We start from the raw sequence: 26,441 nt of genomic DNA, 5'->3' as shown, positions 1-26,441 counted from the left end.
AGTTCCCCAACACCAGTCGCTGTCTTTGTTGAGGAGGCTGCGTAAAGGCGCAGATATAGACGCAGCATCAGGAAGAAACCTTGCGAGGTGGTTCATCATGCCTAATAAGGAACGAACCTCAGCGACGTTTTGGGGTCGAGGCAACTCCTTGATTGCTCTGATCTTCTCAGGATCTGGGCGCACACCATTGGCGTCAAAGATCATGCCCAGAAATGCTACTTGGTCAACAGCGAAACAACATTTTTCCTTGTTAAGGGTTACTCCTGTTTGTTCCAGTCGGTCGAGCACGTTACGAAGGCGGTTGTCATGTTCGATTTGGTTCTTGCCGTACACCAGAATGTCGTCCATGTAGTTCAGTACGCCGTCTAGGCCTTCGATGACCTGCGAGAACTTTCTTTGAAAAATTTCTGGTGCGGATGTGATCCCGAACGGCAACCTGCGGTAGCAGTACCGCCCATACGGCGTTATAAAAGTAGTGAGCTTTTGACACTCCTCGGAAAGTTTTATCTGGTAGAATCCAGAATTCGCGTCCAGTTTAGAAAAGACCTTCGCTTCCTGGAAGCTTCCCATTACTTGCTCTACCGTTGGTAGCTGATGACGCTCGCGTCTGACAAATTGGTTCAATTGAGTTAAGTCGACGCATATCCTTACTGCTCCAGACGGCTTCATTACGGGTACAATAGGAGCGCACCATTCTGTCGGTTCCTCGACCTTTTGTATCATTCCTTCTCTCTCTAGCCTGTCCAGTTCTTGCTTGACTTTTTCCTTCATGGGAATAGGAATCCGTCTGGGTGTAGACAGAGCGAACGGTGTTGCATTCGGAACGAGACGTATGGTATGTTCTCCAGATATGGAACCCGTGCCTTGGAATACCTTAGGATACCTGCTTACGATGTCGTCAGCAGTTGCTAAGTCATCTAGGAAGCGAACGATTCCAAGGGCTTTGATAGCTGGTAGTCCCAACAAGGGTGTGCGCAAGTTATGCACGACGTAGATGGTCTGCTTCGAACGGTTGTCTTTCCAAGCTACTTCAGCGTCAAACTTTCCTATCGTACGAATGCTTGCACTGTTCGGTCCTTTAGGATCACCTGCTTTGTCCAGAGAACGCGGAAGTAAAGGAAAATTTTGCCCGACGACTGTCACTTCGGCTCCTGTATCTACTTTCATGCGGAGCTTATGATCGTTTATCAGTACCGTGACGAAGTGCTCAGATGGTGTGTTCGCAGATCGCTCGACCGTGCCAAGAAATTTATCAGCTTCGGCAATGTCGTCAAGATTCCCGTCTGCTCGTCTGCTCGTTGCACGCCTTTTCGAAGTGGCCCAACGTTCGGCAAAACCTGCATCTTTCTTGTTTCGCTGGACAACTGTTTCTCGGATGAAATGGTCCGGCGCAGAAACTGCAGGACTTTTCACCATAAGCTGGCTTGTGAGCGCGTGTAAACTTTTTGCTCTTTCCAGGGGTTTTCTCTGGCTTTACTGCGGCGACGCAAGCTTCTGGGATAGTGCCCTCGTGCTCTTTTAGCTCGGCTTGCTGTTTCTTCACCGTTTCGCTTGTACGCGCTTTTGCCAAAGCGGTGCTCAGCGTGAGATTAGGATCCATCTGTAGCTCTTCCGAGAGAAGGTGGTCTCGTAGTCCTACTACGAAGCGGTCTCTTATTAGGCGTTCCTTCATTTCTTTGAACTCGCATCTGTCTGCTAGCCTGTTAAGCTCGGTTGCAAACTGGTCTACTGTTTCCCCCAGCTGTTGGCGGCGTAGATTGAAGCGAGCACTCTCGTAGACTGTGTTCTTGGTATGGACGAAATAGCCCTTAAATTTTGACTTTACGAGGTCGAAATCCTCCATTTCTTCGTCTTTGACGTTTAGCGACCGAAGAATCTCCCGTGACTTTCTGCCCATTGTATAGAGAAGAGTCCTTACTTGTACTTCGTCTGGTTTCTCATGTAGTCCGGATGCGAATCTGTAGTCGTCGAATTCGTCCATCCAGGCGGGCCAGTCCGCAGCGTTCTGGAAGTCGAAAGGCCTAGGAGGCTTGATTCCTGCCATGCTGAAGCGTTGCTTGACGATTGTCACCGGGAGGACTTGCTCTTGTGGAAGCAGGCACTCGTTCGCTTCTTGACGGGCTGCTGCAGCGCTACATCGTAGCCAGCTTTGAGATACCCCACTTCTGACACCATGTCAGACAGTCAGACAGACGCTCGTCGTCCCATGACCAAGAATGATCCCTTTTAATGTACCGTCATGAAATATATACAGACAGAATGGTCACATGACTTGTGTGAGAACTGGTTCAAAGAAACGAAAGCATAGCGCTTATCTTAGCGCGTGTCTGTGGCTCAGGCACACACACAGTGCGTATCAGGATGACGTCACAGCCGCCTTCCTCCTTCGCGAGCGCGAGAAGACACCTACGCATCAAGCCACCACTATCACGACTCGCGACTCACGACTCACTCACGACTCACGATTCACGACTCACTATCGAAAGCTTTCACTCGCCCCTACATCGTACGGTGCGCGGCCACAATGTTACCGCACTTGGACTTTATAAAAAACATCACGGCGACGCCGACGGCGCAAATTCGCCTAGAGTGTCCATATAATTGTTATCGCAACAACAGGAGGAAACTGTACACCTTCCACACATTTTGGGAATCACTTAAGCAAAGATTCGGTGAAGCGGTACGACAAAAAGTTAATCTCCGCGAGATAAGGCTTTGTCAAGACACGTCGCCGTGGCTTCGTCTACGAACCCGTCTCGCAAAACGTCAGCCCGGAAAGCGATGAAAGGCGACACAGTGCCACCACCTTGCATGGCGCCTGACCAAGTTTTTGGACGCCACAGAGCCCTGGTGGGCGGGCGTGTGCTTCTCTGAAAGCTAGTTGGTGTTGGCAGAAGTACGCACGCGATTGAGGCCACATACTGCTCTAAGCGCACAAATGAAAGAAAGAGCTCAATAATTCACGCGCGTTATAAAATAATTATGCTCCTAAAGGCGTATCTTTGTTGTAGTGAGGAAATTTAGGTTGCGATTGCGGTTTCATCGAATTTTTTGTAGAGAACGGAGCCTACCACTGGTCTATGTAAATGATATGCGTGTAGGCGAATCGTTACACGTGTGCTGTCCTGTTTTGGGCGATTCGGGGAAAGAGCAGCAGCCACGGCCAGCAAAGTTAGGAAGAGTTGGGAAAGCTTTAGTTTACGATAGGTAGCGAGACACTGGAAGTGCTAAGGGAATACATCTACTTAGGGCAGTTACTGACCGCGGATCCCAATCCTGAGACGGAAATAATCAGAAGAATAAGAATGGGCTGGGGTGTGTTTGGCAGGCATTCTCAGATCATGAACAGCAGGTTGCCATTATCCCTCAAGAGAAAAGTATATAACAGCTGTGTCTTACCTGTACTCACGTATGGGGCAGAAACCTGGAGGCTTACGAAAAGGGTTCTACTTAAGTTGAGGACGACGCAAAGAGCTATGGAAAGAAGAATGATAGATGTAACATTAAGGGATAAGAAAAGAGCAGATTGGGTGACGCAACAAACGCGAGTTAATGACATCTTAGTTGAGATCAAGAAAAAGAAATGGGCATGGTAAGGACATGTAAGGAGGAGGGAAGATAAGCGATGGTCATTAAGGGTTACGGACTCGATTCCAAGGGAAGGGAAGTCTAGCAGGGGGCGGCAGAAAGTTAGGTGGGCAGATAAGATTAAGAAGTTTGCAGGGACAACATGGCCACAATTAGTACATGGCCGGGGTAGTTGGAGAAGTATGGAAGAGGCTTTTGCCCTGTAGTGGGCGTTACCAGGCTGATGATGAAGAAGAAGAAAGCTTTGCACAGAGAAAGAGAAAAGGCCGCGAACGCAAGGTGGTCGCTTGTTGTGCTACCTTAAGCTCTGGACCCCTATTTTAATGCTCTATCTTAATACTCCGTATATGTAGCTCTGGGATAACCTAATGAGCCTTTTTTTGTTCTAAGAACGCCTCACACTTCTTTTTGTCCTATACGTGCGCTAAAAGGACTTGAATTGTCGAATTCGACGGGACGAAATTGCCCACGTAGCCAGATTCCACAAACCCCACATCGACGTGAAGTCGTCAAAGAAGACATTGCCTTCAATAGCAGACACAGCCAGCCGAGTTTTCCCCAAGGGATGTGTGGGGAAGCTCTTATTGGTGCTCCCGCTGCTTCGAATGTGCACTCTGTGATGCTGAGTAGGAGACTCAGCTCCGACACGCGTACGCTACCAACGTTTGCGAGTGTGCCGGTTCGCGGGCAGTGGGCGTATCCGTGGAAAGTGCATTGTTGGCGGAACGAGTAGCGCGGCGTTGCAAACGCGAGCGTGGGTTGCCGTGATCACTCGGCTATAGTAGACAAAATATAGGGAGCTTCAGAACAGCGCTTGCAAACCAAGTACGCGCACGTACGTAAAGAAACGGCGCTGTTCTCACTGCGCAGGCTGTATGCGGCATTGGATAAATTCGGTCTACGAGCCGTGCGCTAACTAAAGCTATCTGTTTATGGACGCCTTGTAATAGCGTTGTTAAACACTGTGGCACCCATGGCAGTCGCTTATGACTACCACATCAGCATGAATTTTCGTAATGGCTTCGCTCTCGCTATTATTGGCCATCGGTAACTGTTAAATTGAGTGTTCACTTCTTCTAAGCTCATTTGAAACCTCAGTTACGAGGGCCTAGCGAGGCCAATTTTTCAGGTTGTTTGGCGATTTCAGCGTCTATAAGCCTAGCGAACGCGTCGGCATAGAAACGATTGAACGGTCACTAATGAATTCTCTTAGCTTGGATATTTTTGCCACGAGGCACAAGAAGTTGCCCTTTTACAGCGAAGCTCTTAATGGCTAGGTTCTGGCGCATCTCGTCTTCGCGAACATAGGCAGATAATTTCTCATACGTGGGCCGTTCCCGAATATAGTGCAATGCCGGGCCGACCCGCGGCGGAGGTGCAACAGTTCGCCATTAAGGGGCCCTCATTCACAGCTTCACATGTCATACTTTGTCACAGAGTGGAAGGGCATTAAATTTTATTCTAACGTCTTCTTTACGTTTGCGTTTTCGTTTGTTGGGCTAAAATTCTTGAAGAGAGGCACACCGCAATCCCTCGCGAAGGTACTTGCGTTTAACGTAAGTAAGGCGACAAACGCTCTTATGTGGAGGAAGAGAATGATGATGTCCGCTTCAATTGGGATCTAGCCTCGCAAGACACGTCGGGAACTGCGGTGTCCGAACGTTTCCTTTCAGGAAAGTTCGTCTCTGTTCACAAGAGCAGCACGAGACGTGGGAACAAGACGTCGCACGCAGTGATGCGCAGTGCACAGCATGTGATCCACTCCGGGCGCGGTGCCGTGCCGGGCCGGCGGGCTCCCGACACAGCACGCTGTAGCGAATCTGCCAAGCGTTACCAGTCATTGGCCAAGTCCACATCACTTAAAAACTTCATGAGGCTCGGAACTACTCCCTCCTGAACGTCTGGTGTACCCGGGGATTCTGGTGAGGAAAGCTATTACAAATCTGTCTAGTAAACGCTACATCAGCATCGTTGGTGTACCATCATTTGGTGTACCATCATTTGAGTTCCCGTGGGATAGGCAATGTTGTGCTTTTGTGCCATTGGTTGCAGGCTCAGTTACCAGGGTGCTACGATTTAGGCAAGGAGCAACGGTAGGCTTCCGCAAACTAAGGCATTAGGCTAAACATAAATATAAAACCTGCCATTAGGGTTTCTTTTATTGCCCGATGTTTAGTATCAAGTTTAAAGCCTCCCTAAAGCTTACTCAATTCACTCTGTCCAGTCCTGTTTTTCTTCTTTTGTGAATCTTGCGCGGCACGTTATTATAATGTGGCTGAGCCTGCTGTTAATATAGGTTCTCTGTCGCAGAATTCAACATGAAAAGACTTAAGGAAACCCGCATCTTTATATAAATGGAGCAACAATGTTGCAAGCATGGTACATGGGGTTATTTACTCATGCGGCACTTAATTTTTTCATGTCACAAACTTAGAGTCATGAAAAACTATGCTTAACCTAAGTCAGTAGAGCGCCATGTGCCTCGAGGTAACCTTAGACACAGACGTGGTTGGAGGAAACTAAAATCTCCATTATAAATAATGGTAATTTTCTTTAAGAGTGCCAAGGTTCTACCCGAAACGTTGAGATGATAAAGAGTCGCTTTAAGAAGCACATTAATTTTGAGAAGCACACGCATTCATTTGAATGTATGCATACATGTATTTTAGCAGTGGGTTAACAAGGTAGGGATGAGACTGCAGTGATTGTTTCAACGAGGTGAGTTGCGTTCGCCATGAACAGATGTTTTCTTGTCGAAGCGTTAGCTCCTTTCTTTACGCGCTATTAAAAGATTAGATCGTCCTCGTATTGCTGTAATCATTTTGCTGTGCTTGGATTTCATCCCAAAATACAGCCTTATGAATTTCTTTCAGAACACTCAAGATAACGCCGCGTTCTTGAGTATTTGTTCAAGATTCTGTTTTGTCTGACTAAAGAAACTGCCTCTGCTGTGTGGCAGCGGGCGTGTACGGACGCGAAGGGATGACATGCATATCCACTTACAACGACGGGGTTGACGCCCGAAGTTTCATTAGCCAGCTTAAAAATTTCACCCGCGGAGATTGTATTTTTGCTCCTCTATAAAAAACCGGTCAATCTCTGCACCATTGTCGCTCGACAACAACGACATCCTATCCGCCCTCACAAGGCCCGAGCAGTTTACTTCATCATTATCAGGATGAGCAGCGAACACATTTGCTTGGAAACCACACTTACTAAACATGCGAATATACGGCATTGGGACGCTCGCCGCAGAAACGCCGGATCCCGGGAATCGCTCGCGAGGAAACGGGCGGCGAAATCGAAAGGTAGGGAGCGAGTGAGCTGGAGGTAGAGGGGGGGGGGGGGGGGCGTCGTGGTGGTGCGGGGAAACGAACGTAAAGGGTGAGTGAAGCACAGAAGAGGCAAAACGAGCGTGGTTCTTCAGAAACGATGCAAGTGGGCGCGGGCTACGCGGCGGGCTCCTTGGAGCGAGGAGTGCGGCAATCCTATCGCTGTTCGCTTGGCTGCCTCGCCTAGGGAGTTGAGGCACGCCTGTGCAGGCTGCATGAGCCGTGTACGGCGGAGACAGCTGCAGTGTACGGGGATGTCGTGCGGGGTACTCACTCCTACCGCGGAGATAAAGAATACCGGTCTGAAGAGTTTGGCTCAGTATTTTGATGTTGACCAATGTTAACTAAGTTTCGCGAAAGCCATCCGCATGTCATCGCTTCTCTGCATGTAAATAGGGCGAAATATTCGCTCATAGACCAATCGGGAGCGCCGTCCAACCGCGTTTGAAGCACTAAAATCAGGCAGCCCTCGAAGTGCATTCCTTTACTTGCGCTTTGTAAGGTCCGTAATGCTGGGAGACGATAAAGCGCGCAATATCTCATTGCCGTTGATTCACTTTCGTTTTGCTGCTTTAGGAAGTTGTGTTTGCAGCACGATTACTAGCTGGGAGAGATACACGTGTTTCAACGATCCGAACTCACAATTCGATGGGCTTGCTACTTTTCTACTGCTCTATTGAATAGAACGAAACTCGCACGCACCCGTAAACACGCGAACAACAATTTATGCTCATATACCATTCTTTAGAAAGTCCATGCTTACTACCACAACGAAATTTTACTTTGTGTTCTTCAACGTGGACTAACTCGAACACCGGCCCAGAAGCACATAGTTTGCAAGGTGCCAGGATAACTTTCGCCAAGGTATAAAAATATGACGAGGCACTCTAGGTGAACGCGACCAAATGCGTGTTGATCGCTATTTTGTGAAACATGTTTGGTTCTTTTTGCTTCATTGCGTTATTGGTCAAAATTACGTAACCTACTTCGCAAGTATTAGCTATAGTGGAAAACTTCCAATGAGAAGTGGAGCGCTATAGCGAGCTTCTAATTCAGCAGCTTGTAACTTCATGCTTGTTACGTAATCAGAGTGTCTGTGTCATGAGAAAAGCTCGCGAAAAAAAAGAAAAAAAAAACGCGGGCCATACCTGCTTGCATACCGTGACTGCAGCGCTCTCACACGTACCACGTATGAATGAACAGCGCTTTTACCTTGCAAGGCTGCCTGCTCTGCTATACCTCGGCGTTGTCATTGACCGCGGAGTTTCATGGTCGAAGCAAGTCGCAATGTTAAAAAACAATAACTGGATTTGCTCAAGTTTTAGAGCGCAGCTCTGAGTCATCCGCTCCTACGGCGAGCATCGGCGTCGGCATGCTTCCTCGGCTTCCTCGTAACTGGACGAAGGAGCACCGCGAAGGATGCAAGAGCGAACACGGAGCGCGGCCGACAGACGCGAGATAGCAAATAGAGCGCGAGAAAGAAAGCGGAGGAGGAAGGTATGGCGAAAACGTGAGAGGAAAAGCACAGTCCCGCGCAAGACGGCCTTTGCGGCAATGATGGTTGCGAGATGGCGCCAGAGTACACTGTAAACACAAGTAACTCCCAGGTGGGAGTATAATACTTGTGCTCTAGCGACCCCTCCTCCACCCCGGTTGGGAGTTTGTTAAGCTGCGTATGATCGGAGTGGAATTTTTACTCCGTGTGAATGGAATTTTAACCATGGGATTTGTTTCTGTTGTTTGTACTTTTTTTTAGTTGCACTATCTATTAATGCGCAATTTTTTTAATTATCGAGGTGCAAAGGGAGTACAAATTGAGATATCGCGTTAGTTTGCGTGAAGATTTTTATATGCAGCGGATACTCGTCAAATTTCGAAATATACACAAGACCACGTCCAATTCAACGACACAAGTCAATGAAAGCACATAAATCATAAGATATATAAACATTTGAGAAACTACCAATGCAGAACTTTGAAAGACATGCAACGTACACGCGGCACACACACACATACACACACACACACACAGAGAGAGAGAGAGATAAAGAGGAAAGGCAGGGAACATAACCAGATATCGGTCTTCGGTTTGCTACCATACACTGGGGACAGGAGATAGAGGTTAGAAAGAGGACAGGGAGGGAAATCTTAAAAAAGAAACGCACACACGGAGGCACACACACACAAAAGGCGTTCCAGTTAAAGACGTTCACAAATGTCGGTAGATCGCAAGAAGGGGTATAGTGCTTGCGCGGCTTTCTTCTGTGACGGCAGGTCCTTTCGGTGACGTAAATTTTTTTTTTTCTGATAGCGGTTGGTCGTCCAGCTGGTTAATGCCAGCTTGTTTCACTCCGGCAACGAGTCCTTAGATTTTTCCATGGTGCCTCGCTCAGCGAAAAATCAAACCTCACAATACCTGGCATCTCGAAAAAAGCTGATCTATCATCAGTAGCCCTTAAACAGCTCACGATACTATATTTGTGCGAGAACTACCGTGACTCTACGTATATTTACGTTGATGGATTTGTCCTTCCAAACAGCACCATGGCGGCAATCGTCATACCAGCGAAAGTTACAAGAACCAAATTTAAGACGACCCACGTGACAACATCGACGGCAGCAGAGCTCGCAGCGCTCTTCACTGCCCTTCATCGCAATGCTGATGAACCGCCACACAAGTGGACGGTATTCCGCGATTCGAAGGCGGCACTGCAGTCTCTATTGTCACCTTTACGACGCGGACCGCAGGAACAACTAATATTTCATATCACAGAGACGTTACACCATATAAGTGATGCAGGCCATGAAATAATCTTCCAGTGGCTTCCAAGTCACTGCGGGTTTATCGGCAATGAACGGGTGGATCAAGCTCTCCGCTCAGCCCATACTGAGGAGCACCACGTACGTCCCAATTCCACTTTCTAGAACTGACGCAGCACGGAAGCTCCGCCTACTTGCTCGGCAGTGCACCGCGTCGCAATGGAATGAGCCGCATTTAAGAAATACGCGACTGTACTCACTTTATCCCACATTAAGTCTTCGAGACGCCACGCTTCTATATCGACTGTGGTTGGGCGTTGCCTTTACCAAAGCCTATGCATTCCGCATAGGGATGACCGACACCGCAACGTGTGACCACTGTGGCCATGAAGAATCGATTGACAATATTTTGTGCACCTGCCCGCAGTACAGTCCACAGAGGGAATGCCTTCGCCACGCGACAAAGAAGAAGCAACGCTGTCAGTACATATAGCCACGATACTGTGTGCCTCTAAATCAATCAGCAAGCAGCTATACTGTTTTCAGAATTACGACTCGCAGGGTCACTTCCACCACACCTGCCTCTCTGAAATTAACAGAAGACCTTAACTCTTTCCGTACCACGCCCATTGTGCATCGTTAGCCCGCTAACTATGGTTCGAAACACCGCTTTCGAGACCTTCCGCACCGCTCACGGACACACTGCACTATTGGACGGGAAGGAGGAGAAGTATATTTTATTTTCTAAGCACTTTGCTTTTTTACCGCCAGGCGGTGATTCTTGCACGCGCTTTGAAGTTTCGTGATCGTCAAAATAGAAATAAAAAATGGCCGCTCTCTATAGAATGTTTGAAATGCCGCTTTCGACGCCTTTCGCGCCGCTCAGGCACACACTTCGCCGTCGGACGTGTAGGAGGAGAACTATAATTTATTTTTGTGATGCGGTAATCATTGAAAACGCTACGAAATTTCACGATCGTCAAAGTAGGAAGCAAAAATGGCTGCCTCCGGAAGCGGCGCGGGAGCTTCGAAAGATTGCAGATTTCTTGATTCCGCTTTTGGACTGACCACCTAACGACATCTACATGTGCGGAACTAGCTGCTCTTCGCGCTGCACTTTGTTTCGTCAATCGGGAACCTCCTCGACAATGGTCAATTGTAAGTGACTCAAAGGCAGACCTACAATCTGTGCTATCAGCTCTGCGTCGCAGGCTATTCGAACAGCTCGTGCTCGATATTAAATGCCTACTCCATACATCACATGAGAATGGACATCACGTGACGTTTCAGTGGCTGCCAAGTCACTGCGGCGTCATAGGAAATGAAGACGCCGATAAAGCCGCTGGGACAGCTCTTGAAGACACACAGGAAGAGGCCATACCACTTTCACGGTCCGACGCAGCCAGCAGACTTCAAGTGCTTGCACGGGAGATCACGCTCTCTCTATGGTGCACACCAACCAGCCAGACCAACCGCAGCAATCATCAACACGACCTGCCCTCATTGATGCATCTCTGTATGCCAACTGGACTCCGCCGAAGTGAGGCCACCCTGCTTTATGGCTAGGGGTGGCCTTCACAAAATCCTACTCGTTTCGCATTGGAATGGCCGACAACGCTCTCTACAATGCCTGTCTTTGCGAGGAGACGCTGGACCACATTCTGTGCGACTGTCCTGAATATAATGTCCAGAGACAGTCCATGGCGTCCGTTCTAGCGCACCTGGACAATAGACCATTGTCAGTTGCAACCATTTTCACATATCGCTGACAGAAGACATCGTAGCTGAAGGCGACGAAGGGACTACTTCGGTTTATGAAGGATACGGGCTTGGACAAGTGGCTATGACAGTGATGTCGCGTACCGCGCAAGAGTGACGGACTGTAACTGACGATGTGTTTGCTGGGTTATGTGCTCTCTCTCTCTCTCTCCTCCCATCTTTCATCCCCCCATCCCGCTCCCATGTGTTGGGTAGCAAACCGGTTAGGCTAAACGGGTTAACCTCCCTGGCTTCCTTCCCCACTTTTTTCCTTCCTTCCTTCCTTGATCCCGCTTCATCTACGGTTCACTTTGTGAATGGATCGAGTAGCAGTGAGTCTGAGGATGCTGGCCTTCCGTCGGTCTTAGATTGTGAGATCGACGGCCACGCAAGCAAACCCGGAACCTAGGCGGCCGCAGCCCGGCAGGCCCAACTATAGAGCTTGCAGATAATTTTGTGCAGTGGAATACTTGTTAAATGAAACAATTACATTTTTTTCGGAGGTAGTGCCTATTTCAAGGCGATACATTTTGCATATGTCATAACTTTCGTTACCTATTTTTGATGTAGATACCTGCGTATCTTTATAAATTTTGCTGAATGTTATTCCACAATCTTGATTCTGGCAATTTATATCTTTTTCATGACAGGCACATCATTAATAAATACTACATGCGTGAAAAGTGCATTCATTCTGCTTTTTGTTTACGCATACATAAAATATTCAATGCAGTAGTTCCTTCAGAAAAATATCTGGCGTAATCTACAAAAAACATCTATTTTCCGCATGGTATAGGGAAAGTGTTAATCAACGCAAAACTGTAAATTAAGAACGGCAAGAAAAAAGTTAATGGCATAATTTTTCAAAACTAGCATGCCATTCTGCGAGTGCTGAAGCGACTTTACACATGCCGGCGTTCGCGGCGCAGATGTAATGCGTTAGTTACAGTAAGCAAGAAAACTGTAAGTGCGTGTGCTTCACGGCAAAATTTTTTCAGAATAGTGGTATCATAAAAAGAATTTATTACGTGTGATCATGATCCGCAGCAGCCGACATGACACCGAAAAGTGCATGGTCATACATTTTTTTTATATCGCACTACTTGCTCAGCGTTCAAGCAATGTCTCTCTGGTGTGAAAAGGTGCTACACTGCTGATCTGTCGAGCAAATCGTCAACCTCGCAGCCAGCAAGCCTGCTTCAAAATCAGTGTCTGGGAAAGAGCACAATGTTAATCCAGTATCGCAAGCAACGACGTGATCAAAACAGAAGTGCGTGATAACAATTCGATTCGCATCGCTCAGTAAGAAGCTCTATTTACAGTACGCATACTTATGTCTATACCCTTTTTCTTGGGCGATAATATCCGTACACAGATACATAAAAACAGTTGCTTGCACTCCGGTCTTTCTAACTGGTAACACAGCACCGCGACGAACTTGGAGTATGCCATTCATGTACGAGTAGCATGGGTGTTGTCGCTCGAACAGTGGCTACTGTTGCCACTGTTACGCGGTCATTTCAAACATTACACCGCACGTCGGGAACACGTATCCACAAGAACATAAAGTCGCATTTCACGCACTGAAGAATACAAGCCACGGTCATGCAGCACGTAAACACCGTGAGAAGTCTGTGCCGATATCACGAGTCATGTGGGTAGCTTCGAGGTATATCTAAGCCTTTTTGCGCACTTGAAGACGTTGCTCTTGCATTTATCGTTGTCAGCAAAGTCATCACAACTAACGTACTTGAAGCTGAGATAATGTGAGCTTCAGGCAAGCCTATAACTCTTTCTGGAAAGAAATACAGGATACAAATTGACGAAAAGCTGTCACAGAACGCCACTTGACAGATGTAAACAAACCGTTAGCCATGAGCACTGCCGACTACGCCGAGCGCGGTCCGTCGCTGGCGCGGTGCACGTACAGCCTCATGGGAAGCGCCACGTGGCCAACCTGTTTCGGCGGGGGGAGCTTTTTAAAAGTGCCTGTGCGGCGTTTCCACCGGAGAACAAGATTTTGAAGTCGAGTAAAATCGCGTCATGTCGCGTTAATCCTCCCGAAGCTGGACAACGGAGTGAAATTGAAGGAATGCCGCTGTATCGCTCCCACACATCGGAGTAAATTTTCCAGGATGGGGAGGTTTTAGGACACATCACCCGTTAAAAACTCCCAGGAAGGTTTATTTCAGTTTACCGTTAGAGAGCGCCGTCTGTTCACCGATGACGCCCCCGGTGACATATATATATTCAAAACAAACCGCTTCATGAGCGGAGGTCTGTCTGCGGTAGCTGCTGTGAATCGCGCCCACGTTCTGCCTCTCGCGATCTCCCAATTAGCGAGGCAGTTGTGCTGCACTTCGCTACATTTGCTACGTGCCGCACGAGATAAATTGTCCGCTCCAGCAAACATATCGAGAAATGAAAACACGCATGAAACTGCGCTCAAATTTCGCTTTAAAGAGCATCGTGATCGACGGGGAATTTTCGCTTTCTGGCCGGTATGCAATGGGGCCCGTCTGAACATTCACTACTAGGGCTTCGGAACATTCGCTACCAGGCTCTTTACATCGGCTAGATTTGGTATAGGCAGCCATTTTTATCAAGTGTGAGATCATCATGTTTTCGTACGCTTGATAGGGTCCAGACGCAGATCCTGAGAACATGTCTAGGGATTCCGCGTTGCACCTCCACCTATGGCACAATTGAGGAAACTCGCATCTATCCTGTACCTGTCTGTCTACAATGTGAACCTCTTAGAATACTCCCGCGGCTGCGGTGCCGTCACCAACGCCACTCCTTACCCACACCTTCCGACATATGGACGGAATCCATTTTCTGGAGAGCCAAGAATCCGGCATACCGTGATACATTGCCCCTGCTAGTCTTCCAAATGTGTCCCCATGGATAATGCAAAAAAAATACGGAATGTTTCTCGATTCTCGGCATTTATAAGAAGTCGCAAATACCTACCGTGGGCCTCAGAAATCTAATACTTGCTTATTTGTAGAATAAATATGACTCTTAGGTGAATGTGTGTACGGAGGGATCGGTCTCGTCGTATGCGTAAGGTGCGGCTTTCGTCGTGCCTGCAGATTGAGTCGTACGGCAGTTTCGTCTGCCTAGCGAAACGACAGCAACATCCACGTAAGTAGCGGCAATCAGAGAGGCAGTTCACTATATTTCACGACAGCCTCCTCAAGTATGAAGGCTTTACTGACGCGAATTCCACTCTGCGTAGTTATATAGTTGTAATGCAAGAAAACTCCTACTAAGTGTTGGCTCCCCAAAGTGCCGAACTATACACTCAAGCGGAAGAGAACGGCCACCATATTCAACTTCAATGAATTCCCAATCACTGCGGTGCACATGGCACCAAAATGGCCGATGTCGAAGTGAGGAAGGCACTCGAAGAATCAGAGCCACTGGTTGTAACTGCTTTTCCAAGAGTCACTTTCATCATCATCAGCACCACAATCATCATCATCATCCTGGCTACGCCTACTGCAGGGCAAAGGCTTCTCCCATACTTCTCCAACTACCCCGGCCATGTGCTAATTGTGGCCATGTTGTCCCTGGAAACTTCTTAATTTCATCCGCCCACCTAACCTTCTGCCGCCCCCTGCTACGCTTCCCTTCCATTGGAATCCAGTCAGTAACCCTTAATGACCATCGGTTATCTTCCCTCCTCATTGCGTGCCCTGCCCAAGCCCATTTCTTTTTGTTGATTTCAAAAGATGTTATTAACTCGCGCTTGTTCTTCCACCCTATCTGCCCTCTTCTTATCCCGCCTGCTTAACGTTACACCCGTCATTCTTTCCATAGCATGTTGCGTCATTCTCAATTTAAGTAAAACCTTTTTCATAAGCCTCCAGGCTTCTGCCCCACATGTGAGTACTGGTAACACACAGGCGTTATAAACTTTTCACTTGAGGGATAATGGCAACCTGCCGTTCATGATCTGAGAATGCCTGACCAACGCACCCCAGCCCATTCTTATTCTTATTGTTTCAGTCTAGTGACCCTAATCTGCGGTCACTATCTGCCCTGACTAGACGTATTCTCTTACCACTTCAAGTGCCTCGGTACCTATCGTAAACTGCTGTTTTCTTCCCAGATTGTTAAACGTTACTTTAGTTTTCTGCAGATTAATGTTTAGACCGATCCTTCTCCTTTGCCTCTCCAAGTCAGTGAGCATGCATTGCAATTGGTTCCCTGAGTTACGAAGCAAGGCAATATCATCAGCGAATCACAAGGTACTAAGGGCATTCTCCATTAACTCTTATCCCAATTCTTCCTAATCGAGGTCTTTGAATGCCTCCTCTAAGCACGCTATGAATAATATTGGAGAGATCGTATGTCCCTGCCTGACGCCCTTCTTTATTGGGATTTTGTAGCTTTATTTATGGAGGACTATGGTGGCTGTGGAGCCGCTATAAATATCTTTCAGTAATTTTATGTACGGCTCATCTATACTCGGATTCCGTAATGCCTGCATGACTGCCAACGTTTTAACGGAATCAAACGCTTTCTCGTAATCAATTAAAGCTATACATAGGGGTTGGTTATATTCCGCAAATTTCTCTATCAGCTGATTGATAGTATGAATATGGTCTATTGCTGAGTAACCTTTACTAAATCCTGCCAGGTCTATTGGTTGACAGAAGTCTAAGGTGTTCCTGATTCTATCTGTGATTACCTTAGCAAATACTTTGTAGGCAACGGACAATACGCTGATTGGTCTATAATGTTTCAAGTCTCTGACGTACCCTTTCTTGAGGATTAAGATTGTGTTCGTTTATTTCCAAGATTCAGGTACGCTCGAGGTCATGAGGCATTGCGTATACAGGATCGCCAGTTTTTCTAGAACAATCTGCCCACCACCCTTCAACAAATCTGATGTTACCTGATGCTCCCCACCTGCCGTCCCCCTTTCCATACCTTCCAAAGCATTCAATACTTCTTCCACCGTTACTACTGGGATGTCAAATTCCTCTAGACTATTCTCTCTTCCATTATCGTCGTGGGCGCCACTGGTACCGTATAAATCTCCATAGAACTCCCCAGCCACTTGAACTATTTTGTCCATATTAGTAATGATATTGCCGGCTTTGTTTCTTAACGCATACATCTGATTCCTGCCTATTCTTAGTTTCTTCTTCACTGCTTTACGCTTCCTCCGTTCCTGAGAGCATGCTCAATTTTATCCATATTATGCTTCCTTATGTCAGCTATCTTACGCTTGTTGATTAACTTTGGATTTTCTTCCAGTTCTATTCTAGCTTTAGGATTACAGTCTTTCATAAATTGGCGTTTCTTAATCAGATCTTTCGTCTCCTGCGATAGCTTACCAGTACCCTCTTTAACGAATTTACCACCGTCTGCTATGGCACACTTCTTAATGATGCCCATAAGATTGTCGTTCATTGCATCAATACTAAGCTGCTCTAACTGAGCTAAAGCTGAATACCTGCTCTGTAACTTCATCCGGAATTCTTCTATTTTCCCTTTGACCGCTAACTCATTGATCAGCTTCTTATGTACCAGCTTCTTCCGTTCCCTCCTCAGGTCTAGGCTAATTCGAGGTCGTACCATCCTATGGTCCCTGCAGTGCACCTTGCCGAGAACGTCCACAGATTGTATGATGCCAGAATTAGCGCAGAGTATGAAGTCTATTTCATTTCTAATCCCGCCATTCGGGCCCCTCCACGTCCACTTTCGTTTAGCCCGCTTGCGGAAGAAGGAATTCATTATCTGGAAATTATATCGTTCTGCGAACTCTACTAACTTTCCCCTGCTGTTCCTAGAACCTATGCCATATTCCGCCGCTGATTTATCTCCAGCCTGCTTCTTGCCTACCCTGGTGTTGAAGTCAGCCATCAGTATAGTGTATGTTGTTTTGACTTTACCCATCGCCGATTCCACGTCTTCATAGAAGCTTTCGACTTGCTGGTCATCATGACTGTATGTTGGTGCGTAGACCTGTAAGACCTTCAATTTGTACCTCTAATTAATTTTCACAAGACCTGCCACCCTCGCGTTAATGTTACAGAATTACTGTATGTTACCAGCCTTATCCTTATTAATCAGGAATTAGACTCCTAGTTCTCGTCTCTCCACTAAGCCTCGGTAGCACAGGATGTGCCCGCTCTTTGGCACTGTATATGCTTCATTTTGTGCTTCTAACCTCACTGAGCATGATTATATCCCATTTAATGACCGGTAATTACTCCAATAGCACTGCTAGACTCTCCTCACTAGATAAAGTTCTAGCGTTAAACGTTGCCCGGTTCAGATTCCAATGGCGGCCTGTCCGGATCCAGAGATTGTTAGCACTCTCTGCTGCGTCACAGTTCTGAACACTGCCGTGGTTAGTTGCTTCGCAGCTGCTGCGGACTGAGGGCCGGGGTTTGACTGTTGTATTCATATAGTAGGCTGTGGCCAATAGTGCATCAGAGTGGCCATTCCTGCTCGGGTGAGGGAGTGCGTTACCAGTTCTGGTCACCGGGATCAGACCGCACTACAGGCCTGTTGATGCAATTTTATCTGCAAGGGGATTTTTTTTTATCCGGAGGAAAATTTTCTGGCCCTGGAATTTGAACCACGATCCTTTTGCACGGGAGGCGGATGCTCTTCCTCTACGCTATCGCTGCACTTTAGCATACGCTAAAGAGGATGAAGGCGAAAGCCCGCCCACTCACGAGACATCCATTACATTACTCGACATTTTCATTCTAATGCGCTGTCATTTTCCATTACTTACTTTCTGCCGTAGAAGGTCGTGGGTTCGAGTGACGTAATTACCTGTGCCTTAAAGCACCCCGTCCAAATTAACACCAAAGGTCGAGAGTTCTACTCCGACGAAAGGTCGTGGGCTCGAGTGCCTTAATTAACCCTCTCTTAATTAGCCGTGTCTTAAACAACTTCTCCGTACTTAATACCAAACGTCGTCGTTTCGACCCCCACTAGAGGTAGTGGGTTAGAGTCCCACGTGGGTTCGACTCTCCAAATTCATGAGGTCAACTTGCATACAACTTGAAGATATCGCCGGTTTGTGAAAACCTCTAAGTGGGTTCGGCTCCCACCAAAGGTCTTTGGTTTAATTACCCAAAAGGTCGTGGATTCGGCTGTCGACGTTCGCGATAGCAATTGGAATTCCACTTGGGGATACTGCCAGTGCGCTCATATCTCCAAGTAGGTTCCACTTCCACCAGAAGTCGAAGGTTCAAGTTCCTTGAATAACTCTATCTTAATCAACGAGCGAGCGGCACCCAGCTTGGGGCTTCGGCGATCCCCTCCCTAGCGCAATAGATATAGATATAGCGCAATACCGGCCCGACCCGCAACAGAGGTGAAGCAGGCGTTAAACACTCCTCATACGTGGGCCGATCCCGAAGTTCTGCAATACCGGCCCGGTATGTGGCAGAGATGAAGCAGGCGTTAAGCACTCCCTATGCGTGGGCCGGCGCCGAAGCTATAGTGCAATGCTGGGCCGACCAGCCGCGGCGGTGAGCCATGCGATAAGTGCACCCCGTACGTAGGCCGATCGCGAAGATAGTGCAATGTCAGACCGACCCGCGGCGAAGGTGCAGCTGCCGTTATGCACTCCCCGCAGGTGTGCCGATCCCGAAGTGAGTGCAATGCCGGGCTGACCCGCGGCGGAGGTAAAGCTGGCGTTAAGCACTCCCTATACGTGGGCCGACGCCGAAGTTATAGTGCAATGCCGGGCTGACCCGCGGCGGAGGTGAAGCAAGCCTTAGGCACTACCCATACGTGAGCCGATCCCGAAGATAGTGCAATGCCGGGCCGACCCGCGGCGGAGGTGAAGCAGGCGTTGAGCACTTCCCATACGTAGGCCGATCCCGAAGGTATGGAAATACCGGCCCTACCCACGACTTTGAATACGTAAGCCGATAGAGAAGTTAATGTAATGCCGGGCCGACCCGCGGCGGAGTTGAAGCAGGCGTTGAGCACTGTCCATGCGTAGCCCGATCCCGAAGATATTGCAATACCGGCCCTACCCGCGACTCCCCATAAGTGGGCCGATAGTGAAGTTAATGCAATGCCGGGCCAACCCGCGGCGGAGGTAAAGCAGGCGTTGAGCACTCCCCATACGTAGGCCGATCCCGAAGATATTGCAACACGAGCCTTGCCCACGACTCCTCATACGTGGGCCGATAGCGAAGTTAATGCAATGCCAACCCGACCCGAGGCGGAGGTGAAGCAGGCGTTGAGCCATGCGTAGGCCGATCCCGAAGATATTGCAATACCGGCCCTACCCACGACTTTGAATACGTAAGCCGATAGAGAAGTTAATGTAATGCCGGGCCGACCCGCGGCGGAGTTGAAGCAGGCGTTGAGCATTGTCCATGCGTAGGCCGATCCCGAAGATATTGCAATACCGGCCCTACCCGCGACTCCCCATAAGTGGGCCGATAGTGATGTTAATGCAATGCCGGGCCAACCCGCGGCGGAGGTAAAGCAGGCGTTGAGCACTCCCCATACGTAGGCCGATCCCGAAGATATTGCAACACCAGCCTTGCCCACGACTCCTCATACGTGGGCCGATAGCGAAGTTAATGCAATGCCAACCCGACCCGAGGCGGAGGTGAAGCAGGCGTTGAGCCATGCGTAGGCCGATCCCGAAGATATTGCAATACCGGCCCTGCCCGCGACTCCCCATACGTGGGCCGATAGCGAATTTAATGCAATGCCGGGCCGACCCGCGGCGGAGGCGAAGCAGGCGTTGAGCCCTCCCCATATGTAGGCCGATCCCGAAGATAGTGTAATACCGGCCCTACCCACGGCTTCGCTATCGGCCCATACGTGGGCCGATAGCGAAGTTAATGCAATGCCGGGCCGACCTGCGGCGGAAATGAAGCAGGCGTTCAGTACTCCTCATGCATAGGCCGATCCCGAAGATGTTGCAATACCGGCCCTACCCGCAACTCCCCATACGTGGGCCGATAGCGAAGTTAATGCATTGCCGGGCCGACACGCGGTGGAGGTGAAGCAGGCTCTGTCTGTGTCCCTGTTATTTGCGCTAGTCTTCTGATTAATGATGACGCACCAACTAGCCCAGCTTTCTGCCTTGATTGCCTCGATTGCCTTGATCGCTAAGCACTCCCCATACGTGGGCCAATCCCTAAGATAGTGCAATGCCGGACCGATCCGCGGCGGAGGTACCAGTTCGCCATTAAGGGGTCCACATACACAGCTTCGCTGGTCATCTACTCACCGAGTGGAAGGGCACGGAGTTTTTTTCCCTCTTTCTTTACTACGTCTTTATCACGCCCTTTTTTGTAAATATGGAATCAAACTAACTAGCCCAGTTCTGTGTTTTGATGTCTGCCATAGAGTTCGGCGTGAGGAAATTCAAGTGCTTGAGGAGAGGTGCAGTATGAGCATCTGCGGGAGCTTTACAGGTGGCACGAATTACATTTTTTGAAGCAGGTATCATCTATTTAAGTTGGTAGCAGACATCGTACGCCACACTAGACAGCATTTGTGTATGTGACTCAGGATGATAAGGTTATATAAGTTTGAATTTTAGAGACAGCGGTTTTAAACTGAGCCATATTCCAGCGACATTTGCAAGTTTTCCTGCAAAGAAGTCTATGTGATCAGCCCATGCCACAAGGGTATGAAGAAATACACATAACCTTTTCGCAGACCAGACATGCTCCAATCTTGAAGAGTCTATTAAAATGCCGGGCTCTAAGTTCAAATTTTTTTGTTTGAAATAAGATAGCTATGGTTTCGTCAGTGTAAATTTTTAAGCCACTTTCCAGTAACCATGCATGTACATTAGCAAGGGCCGACTTTGGGGTTGAAATTAGGTTGCAATATTGTTCGACGAAAAAAAGCGCGGTAGCATCATTTGCTTAAATTATATGTTTTAGTTCACTAACCCCAAGAACAAGATCATTTACATAGACATTGAAAAAAAGGTTGCCCAGTATACTCCCTTGGGGAACTCCAACATTTACTTGCTTTATCTGGGAGCAGATGCCATTGATTCCAATTGATTCCGCTGCTTTAAATGTGATTTGACTATACCTAAAATAATACAACGCATGACGTATTACTCTAGCTTCAAAATACGCTTTCTTCTGAAGGCGCTCAAAATGCATCATCTATTTGAAATACAACTAATCCAGCTTCCTGTCCCTAATTAGGTTGTGGATGTAACACGTGAGACCCCAAAATTGCGATTTTTTAAATAAAATGCTCAAGTTGGAACCAGCTCGTGGGAAGAACAGAGTGTGACTTAGAACGACAGAAGGCTGAGCTAGTTGGTAAGGATTCATAATTCAAAACAGGGGTAAGGCGTGCAGACACGGACACAAGATATCGTGTTGTGTTGATCGTCGTTTCGAGGTGAACTATGTTTCCGAGGTATCCACGTTGTAGTTCTGCTACACCGAAAGCCATTCATGATGTACGAACAAGCCCAAATCGCAAGACATCGAAATCAAGTAAAGTGGACCTGGTCACTTTCATGTGTATACGTGATCACTTTCACATCTATGCGTGGTCACTTTCAAGTGTATAGGTGCTAGAAAAAGACTTCTATAAGGATTGCCTTAAACCTTGCGCTGAAAAATGTGCATATAGCTTTTTAGTGATAGAGCTTGTAAATGTGATTACTTTAATTATTGAATGAGTTGCTTTTGTCTTTCTTAAAATTGATGTGCCCCTGTACAAATATGTCAGTTATATAGACGTAGTTAGAGTTTCTTCGTAGTTTTTTGTTTCTTTTAAGCGCTCGATATACAAAAATACACCCGGTATATTAGCAAAAGTGGCCAGCCAACAAAGAACAGCACTTACGGAAGAAAAGCAGTCCAATTCGCCCCATAGTAAAAGAATTATAAAATGCATTAACCAATGCGGAAATGTGCAACACCTGCTAAGTAGGAGAGTAAATTATTTTCCTCAGCGTTTGATTTCTTCCGAACATTCGAAACACCGGAGGTAAGCAAAACAGTTAATGCTACATGAATGTAGCAACCAACCCCCCTCCCCCCCAGTTAAAGCATAAAACTTTACACTTACCTTTAGTATCTGTGGCACGACTTCTACCATGTCCTTCTCCTTCTGTTGGCACTTTTACGCGTAAGCAGGATTTTACGACTATCACGGACTATCGCGATCTCGTGCTCTTTAGCTGCGCCACGCCACCTTCAAGGCATCCTGATTTCTTTACGGCTGCTTGAACTTTTCCCAAAATATTCAAACTGTATTAAAGAGAAGTAACTTTGGCCTATTTCAAATGACATCATTGCATTCGCCTTGTTAAGAGCATCAATATGAACCGAAAAAAACTATTCCTTCCGCACAGAGCCCATACCAGCAAAATATATGGCACAGTGAGTGGCAGGTTTCAGCGTTCTGCGGCCCTCTCGGCTGCTTATATTTGTTTTAACGAACGGCTAGTTTTGTCCTACGAATGTATGCTTCTATAATTTTGTTTAGCAGAACTGCTCAGCCAAAAGGTCTCCTACTCGCCACTGTGGTTCAGCGGATATGGCATAGCGCCGCTGAACGGGACGTTGCAGGTTCGATTCCCAACCGCCGTGGTCGCATCATTTTGAGGCCGAACGAAAAAAAAAGAAGATAAAGGAAAGCGATCATGTAGTGTGCACGTTACTAAACAGCAGATGTTCGAAATCCAGATACCTCAACCCCGACGTCCCACATTGTGCACTCTCATCGTTTAGTACTCCATAACTGAAATTTAAACAACTCTCCCCTAGTCTGTCTATACGAGTAAACATCGCATCTGTAGCCCCGCAATTTGGTGAACTTGCTTTTAAATTTTTACGCTTTCCGGTGACTAGCAGCGCATGCGTTCACGTCCTCACCATCCGGCTGCTCGTAACCATATCTTGATCAAGACGCCTCCATCTAAAGATTGAGAGTTTGGAAATCACATTACTCACTTAATCCCCTGCTGTGCATTATTATATTTCCCTTTCTTTTTATAATGGACAATGACATATATTTACTATTGATACAATCTCTTCTAATATTAGCTGATCTGATAGATCTGCCCTGGGTACATTATCACCTAACCACTTCATGTTGATATCAAACAGAACATCAGCCGTCGTGCACTTTACAGTTGATGGGGACGTTTTCCTAACCTAACAATGTCATTCAAGCTGGGGGAGTTGCAAACTGAAGGGGGTTTAGGTATAAAGACTGCTTTTTTTTAGAACATATGATGTGGTTCGCAAACTTTCCGCAAACTCGTCATGAACTACTATGTTAGAAACGCTTATATGCCAAGAACTGTTAGTATTTTTGTGTTACAAGTTAACTGTAACAGAAATAGTGTATTTTCTTCATCTCTCTTCAAAGACGCTTAGTAACGATTACCTCTGGATGACTGAGATAAACCTTTTAATGTGGTCTGCTAAACATGTATGCGGCAGCTTTAATGAGAAGCTGCAAGCTTCCCATTAAAGTGAAAATTTGTTGCATTGTAGTTCGATAAAAGGAAAGCGAGTTTATTTTACAATAAACGCATAACATAACAAGGACACATTACGCCTCCGGTTAAAGGTATGTCTTCTTTATAAAGAGCGGTTCAGATGCCAGCAGAAATGTTTCTGCGAAAGTTTCACACCAAGCAGTAACACCCATACATACACTGGGACGTTCACACACAACAGTCGGGTAGCTTTCAAGAACAGTAGGTCGACTTGAACTCATTTAATTGCTCTTTAACCCCCCCCCCCCTCTTTGCTACAAGCAGGAATTTTAATTGAAGTGAGCACATCCTATCACCAGGCACAAAATCACATTGACAAAAAGTTGTCTCCCGCACTTGTTTCTTGCCTACAGTACACAACACGTTTAGATCACACATTTCCGCGTAAGCAGATCACAATCAATCAGCGAAAGAGCTTCTTAGGTCATCAGGCAGCTGAGGATAGGGCAACACGAAACTAGAAAGCAAACTACAGCTATGGAATGCTTAAGTCAGAAGGTAGCTCATCTCCTTATAGATTGTACTACGGCGTTATGGTACAACTAATAAACACATCTAGCCCTTGAATTTTATCTGAGCCACAATTCATCCTCTGAGTACCCAACAGCAAAACATTACAGATGTGGCAGGACACTGACGTGGTGGCGCATCGAGACATGCAAACGTGCTCATTACGCAAAAATTATACTTCACAAAGGCACTAATACACCAGTGGCTACTAATGACAGGCACCAATAATCACCGCAAAGCTTATATGTCTGAAAATCTCACGTTTCATTCATATCGCGTTTAATTTTAGTAAGCATTATGTGATTGCAGTATAAAGAAAGAATAGCATGCGAATTTGTTACTGTGGCATGCTGCGACTGACGCACCCTTCCATGACGAGTTATCATCGAACCTTGGTATTTTATACGAATGTTATTGGCACGACGACGACGTAGGATGTCAACGTAACTTTCAAGATGGCACAAAATGTGGGATGAATGTTGATGCAGAAAAAAAAAGACTTTGGTGACTGGTGAATTCAAAAGTTTATTGACCCTTCAGAATAATTAGATTTATCTCTATACAGTTGATTGGATCAATTGATACGACTTATCTATCAGTCGACTCCCTATACCATCAACCGGATTGATGGCACCTTGTTCTAAGTTTATTCGCAGTTATGTCACCTGCTGAATACTTCAAGTCAACTGTGTTTTGAACAAGAAACCACCTATGGGTTCCGAAATGCCAATTAACTTTTGACTCTGTCAGTGACCAGAAGGCCTGTTTTTTCGCCTATGCTACCTGACCAGATGAACTTCGGTGATGTCATCAAAACTTTGCATCTTGTATGCTTTCTTCAAGTGCAATAATAGGCAGTACGCAATGCGCGTAAAAGGATTCGAGATGCAAATCAGCCGACTAGCCCGATTAGCCATTTTCATTAAAACAGTAATACATATCCGCCTACGGCCCCCTTTTCTCTCATATTATTCCTCATAAAGGGAAAAAAGAGCTAAAGTAACAGATAGGAATGACAGGAAAGCTAATGTCAGCAAATCTTGCGGTATCTCTTTTATGGCGCAGCTCGCTGGAAAGTTGTTATGAGCTTAACCAGTGAGCTTAGGCTTGTCATCTTTGCCAAAACTATTGTGTAATTTCTAGCTCACTTTCACTTGTCGGGTATTTTGAGTTTGTCGTTGTTGCGAGGTTGAGTATAAAGTGGAAATTCAGTATCTACTTCCGCCTTAGTCCAAATACACTGATGCCATTTGGGCAGCTGCAAGTATAGAAACAAATGGAAAAATGAATGAAGAAATGTTCGGCATTTCCATTTGCTTGAATTCGCATGCAATCCCAATCGCACACTGGTTTGTCTGCTCAATTCCTGCCTGAAAGGATACATGCTTTAAAATGTCACCTTGTTGCTCAGCGCGAAATGGGATCGTTATCATTAATGCGTGTTGCAGTATCCATCCCGATGACTTCGTTACCTTGACCAAGGCCTTCGGCTTTAAATATATAGCATCATGAATTAGACAGTTGCCCGTATAGCATTCTACTGGCGCTTCCAGCGAAGATCAGCTGAATGCTCCTGGTACATTGAGCTAATCACTGCCCAATGTGTCAATTCTATCAGATTTCTTACGCCACCCGTGTGTTTGGCTACTGTATATATGAAAAGTGTTGATTAATCTATGAACCTTTCTACACGAAAGGAGAATGCATCCACATTAAATCAGTTGGCATATTGAAAAAGGAGACTAAGTACTTCAACCGTGGGTCATGTTGACATGCATGCACTGAGATGTTTTTGTGCTCTCCTGACTACAGCTGTATTGCTTCGGTAAAGTGTGTGAGACAACCTCACTTGGAACTCGGAAGGATTTCCCGCCTCTATTATTTCTTCCGTGAACTCTATTTTTACACCTACAAAATATTGTGGTGAGTCCGAGACTCATAGGTTATTCTGTAAACAGAAAATACGAGTAGTACAAACACATCGCCATTAACCG

General features: G+C 46.8%; 1 protein-coding gene across 1 annotated transcript; it reads right to left on the bottom strand.

Annotated features, from left to right (window-relative positions):
• Nucleotides 1–330: 330 nt before the first annotated feature.
• Nucleotides 331–2,270, bottom strand: LOC139049642 (uncharacterized). The gene has a single exon (XM_070525290.1). It carries the CDS (start codon nt 2,042–2,044, stop codon nt 1,271–1,273), a length of 774 nt encoding a protein of 257 aa, XP_070381391.1. The 5' UTR covers nt 2,045–2,270; the 3' UTR covers nt 331–1,270.
• Nucleotides 2,271–26,441: the final 24,171 nt, after the last annotated feature.

The sequence above is a fragment of the Dermacentor albipictus genome, chromosome 9, assembly GCF_038994185.2.
Source record: "Dermacentor albipictus isolate Rhodes 1998 colony chromosome 9, USDA_Dalb.pri_finalv2, whole genome shotgun sequence".
Taxonomy (NCBI): domain Eukaryota; kingdom Metazoa; phylum Arthropoda; class Arachnida; order Ixodida; family Ixodidae; genus Dermacentor; species Dermacentor albipictus.
This window is presented reverse-complemented; position numbering and strand designations above follow the sequence as displayed.

Excerpts from the sequence above, each read along its gene's own strand:
- LOC139049642 (XM_070525290.1), bottom strand. The coding sequence starts at position 2,044 with ATGGCAGGAATCAAGCCTCCTAGGCCTTTCGACTTCCAGAACGCTGCG.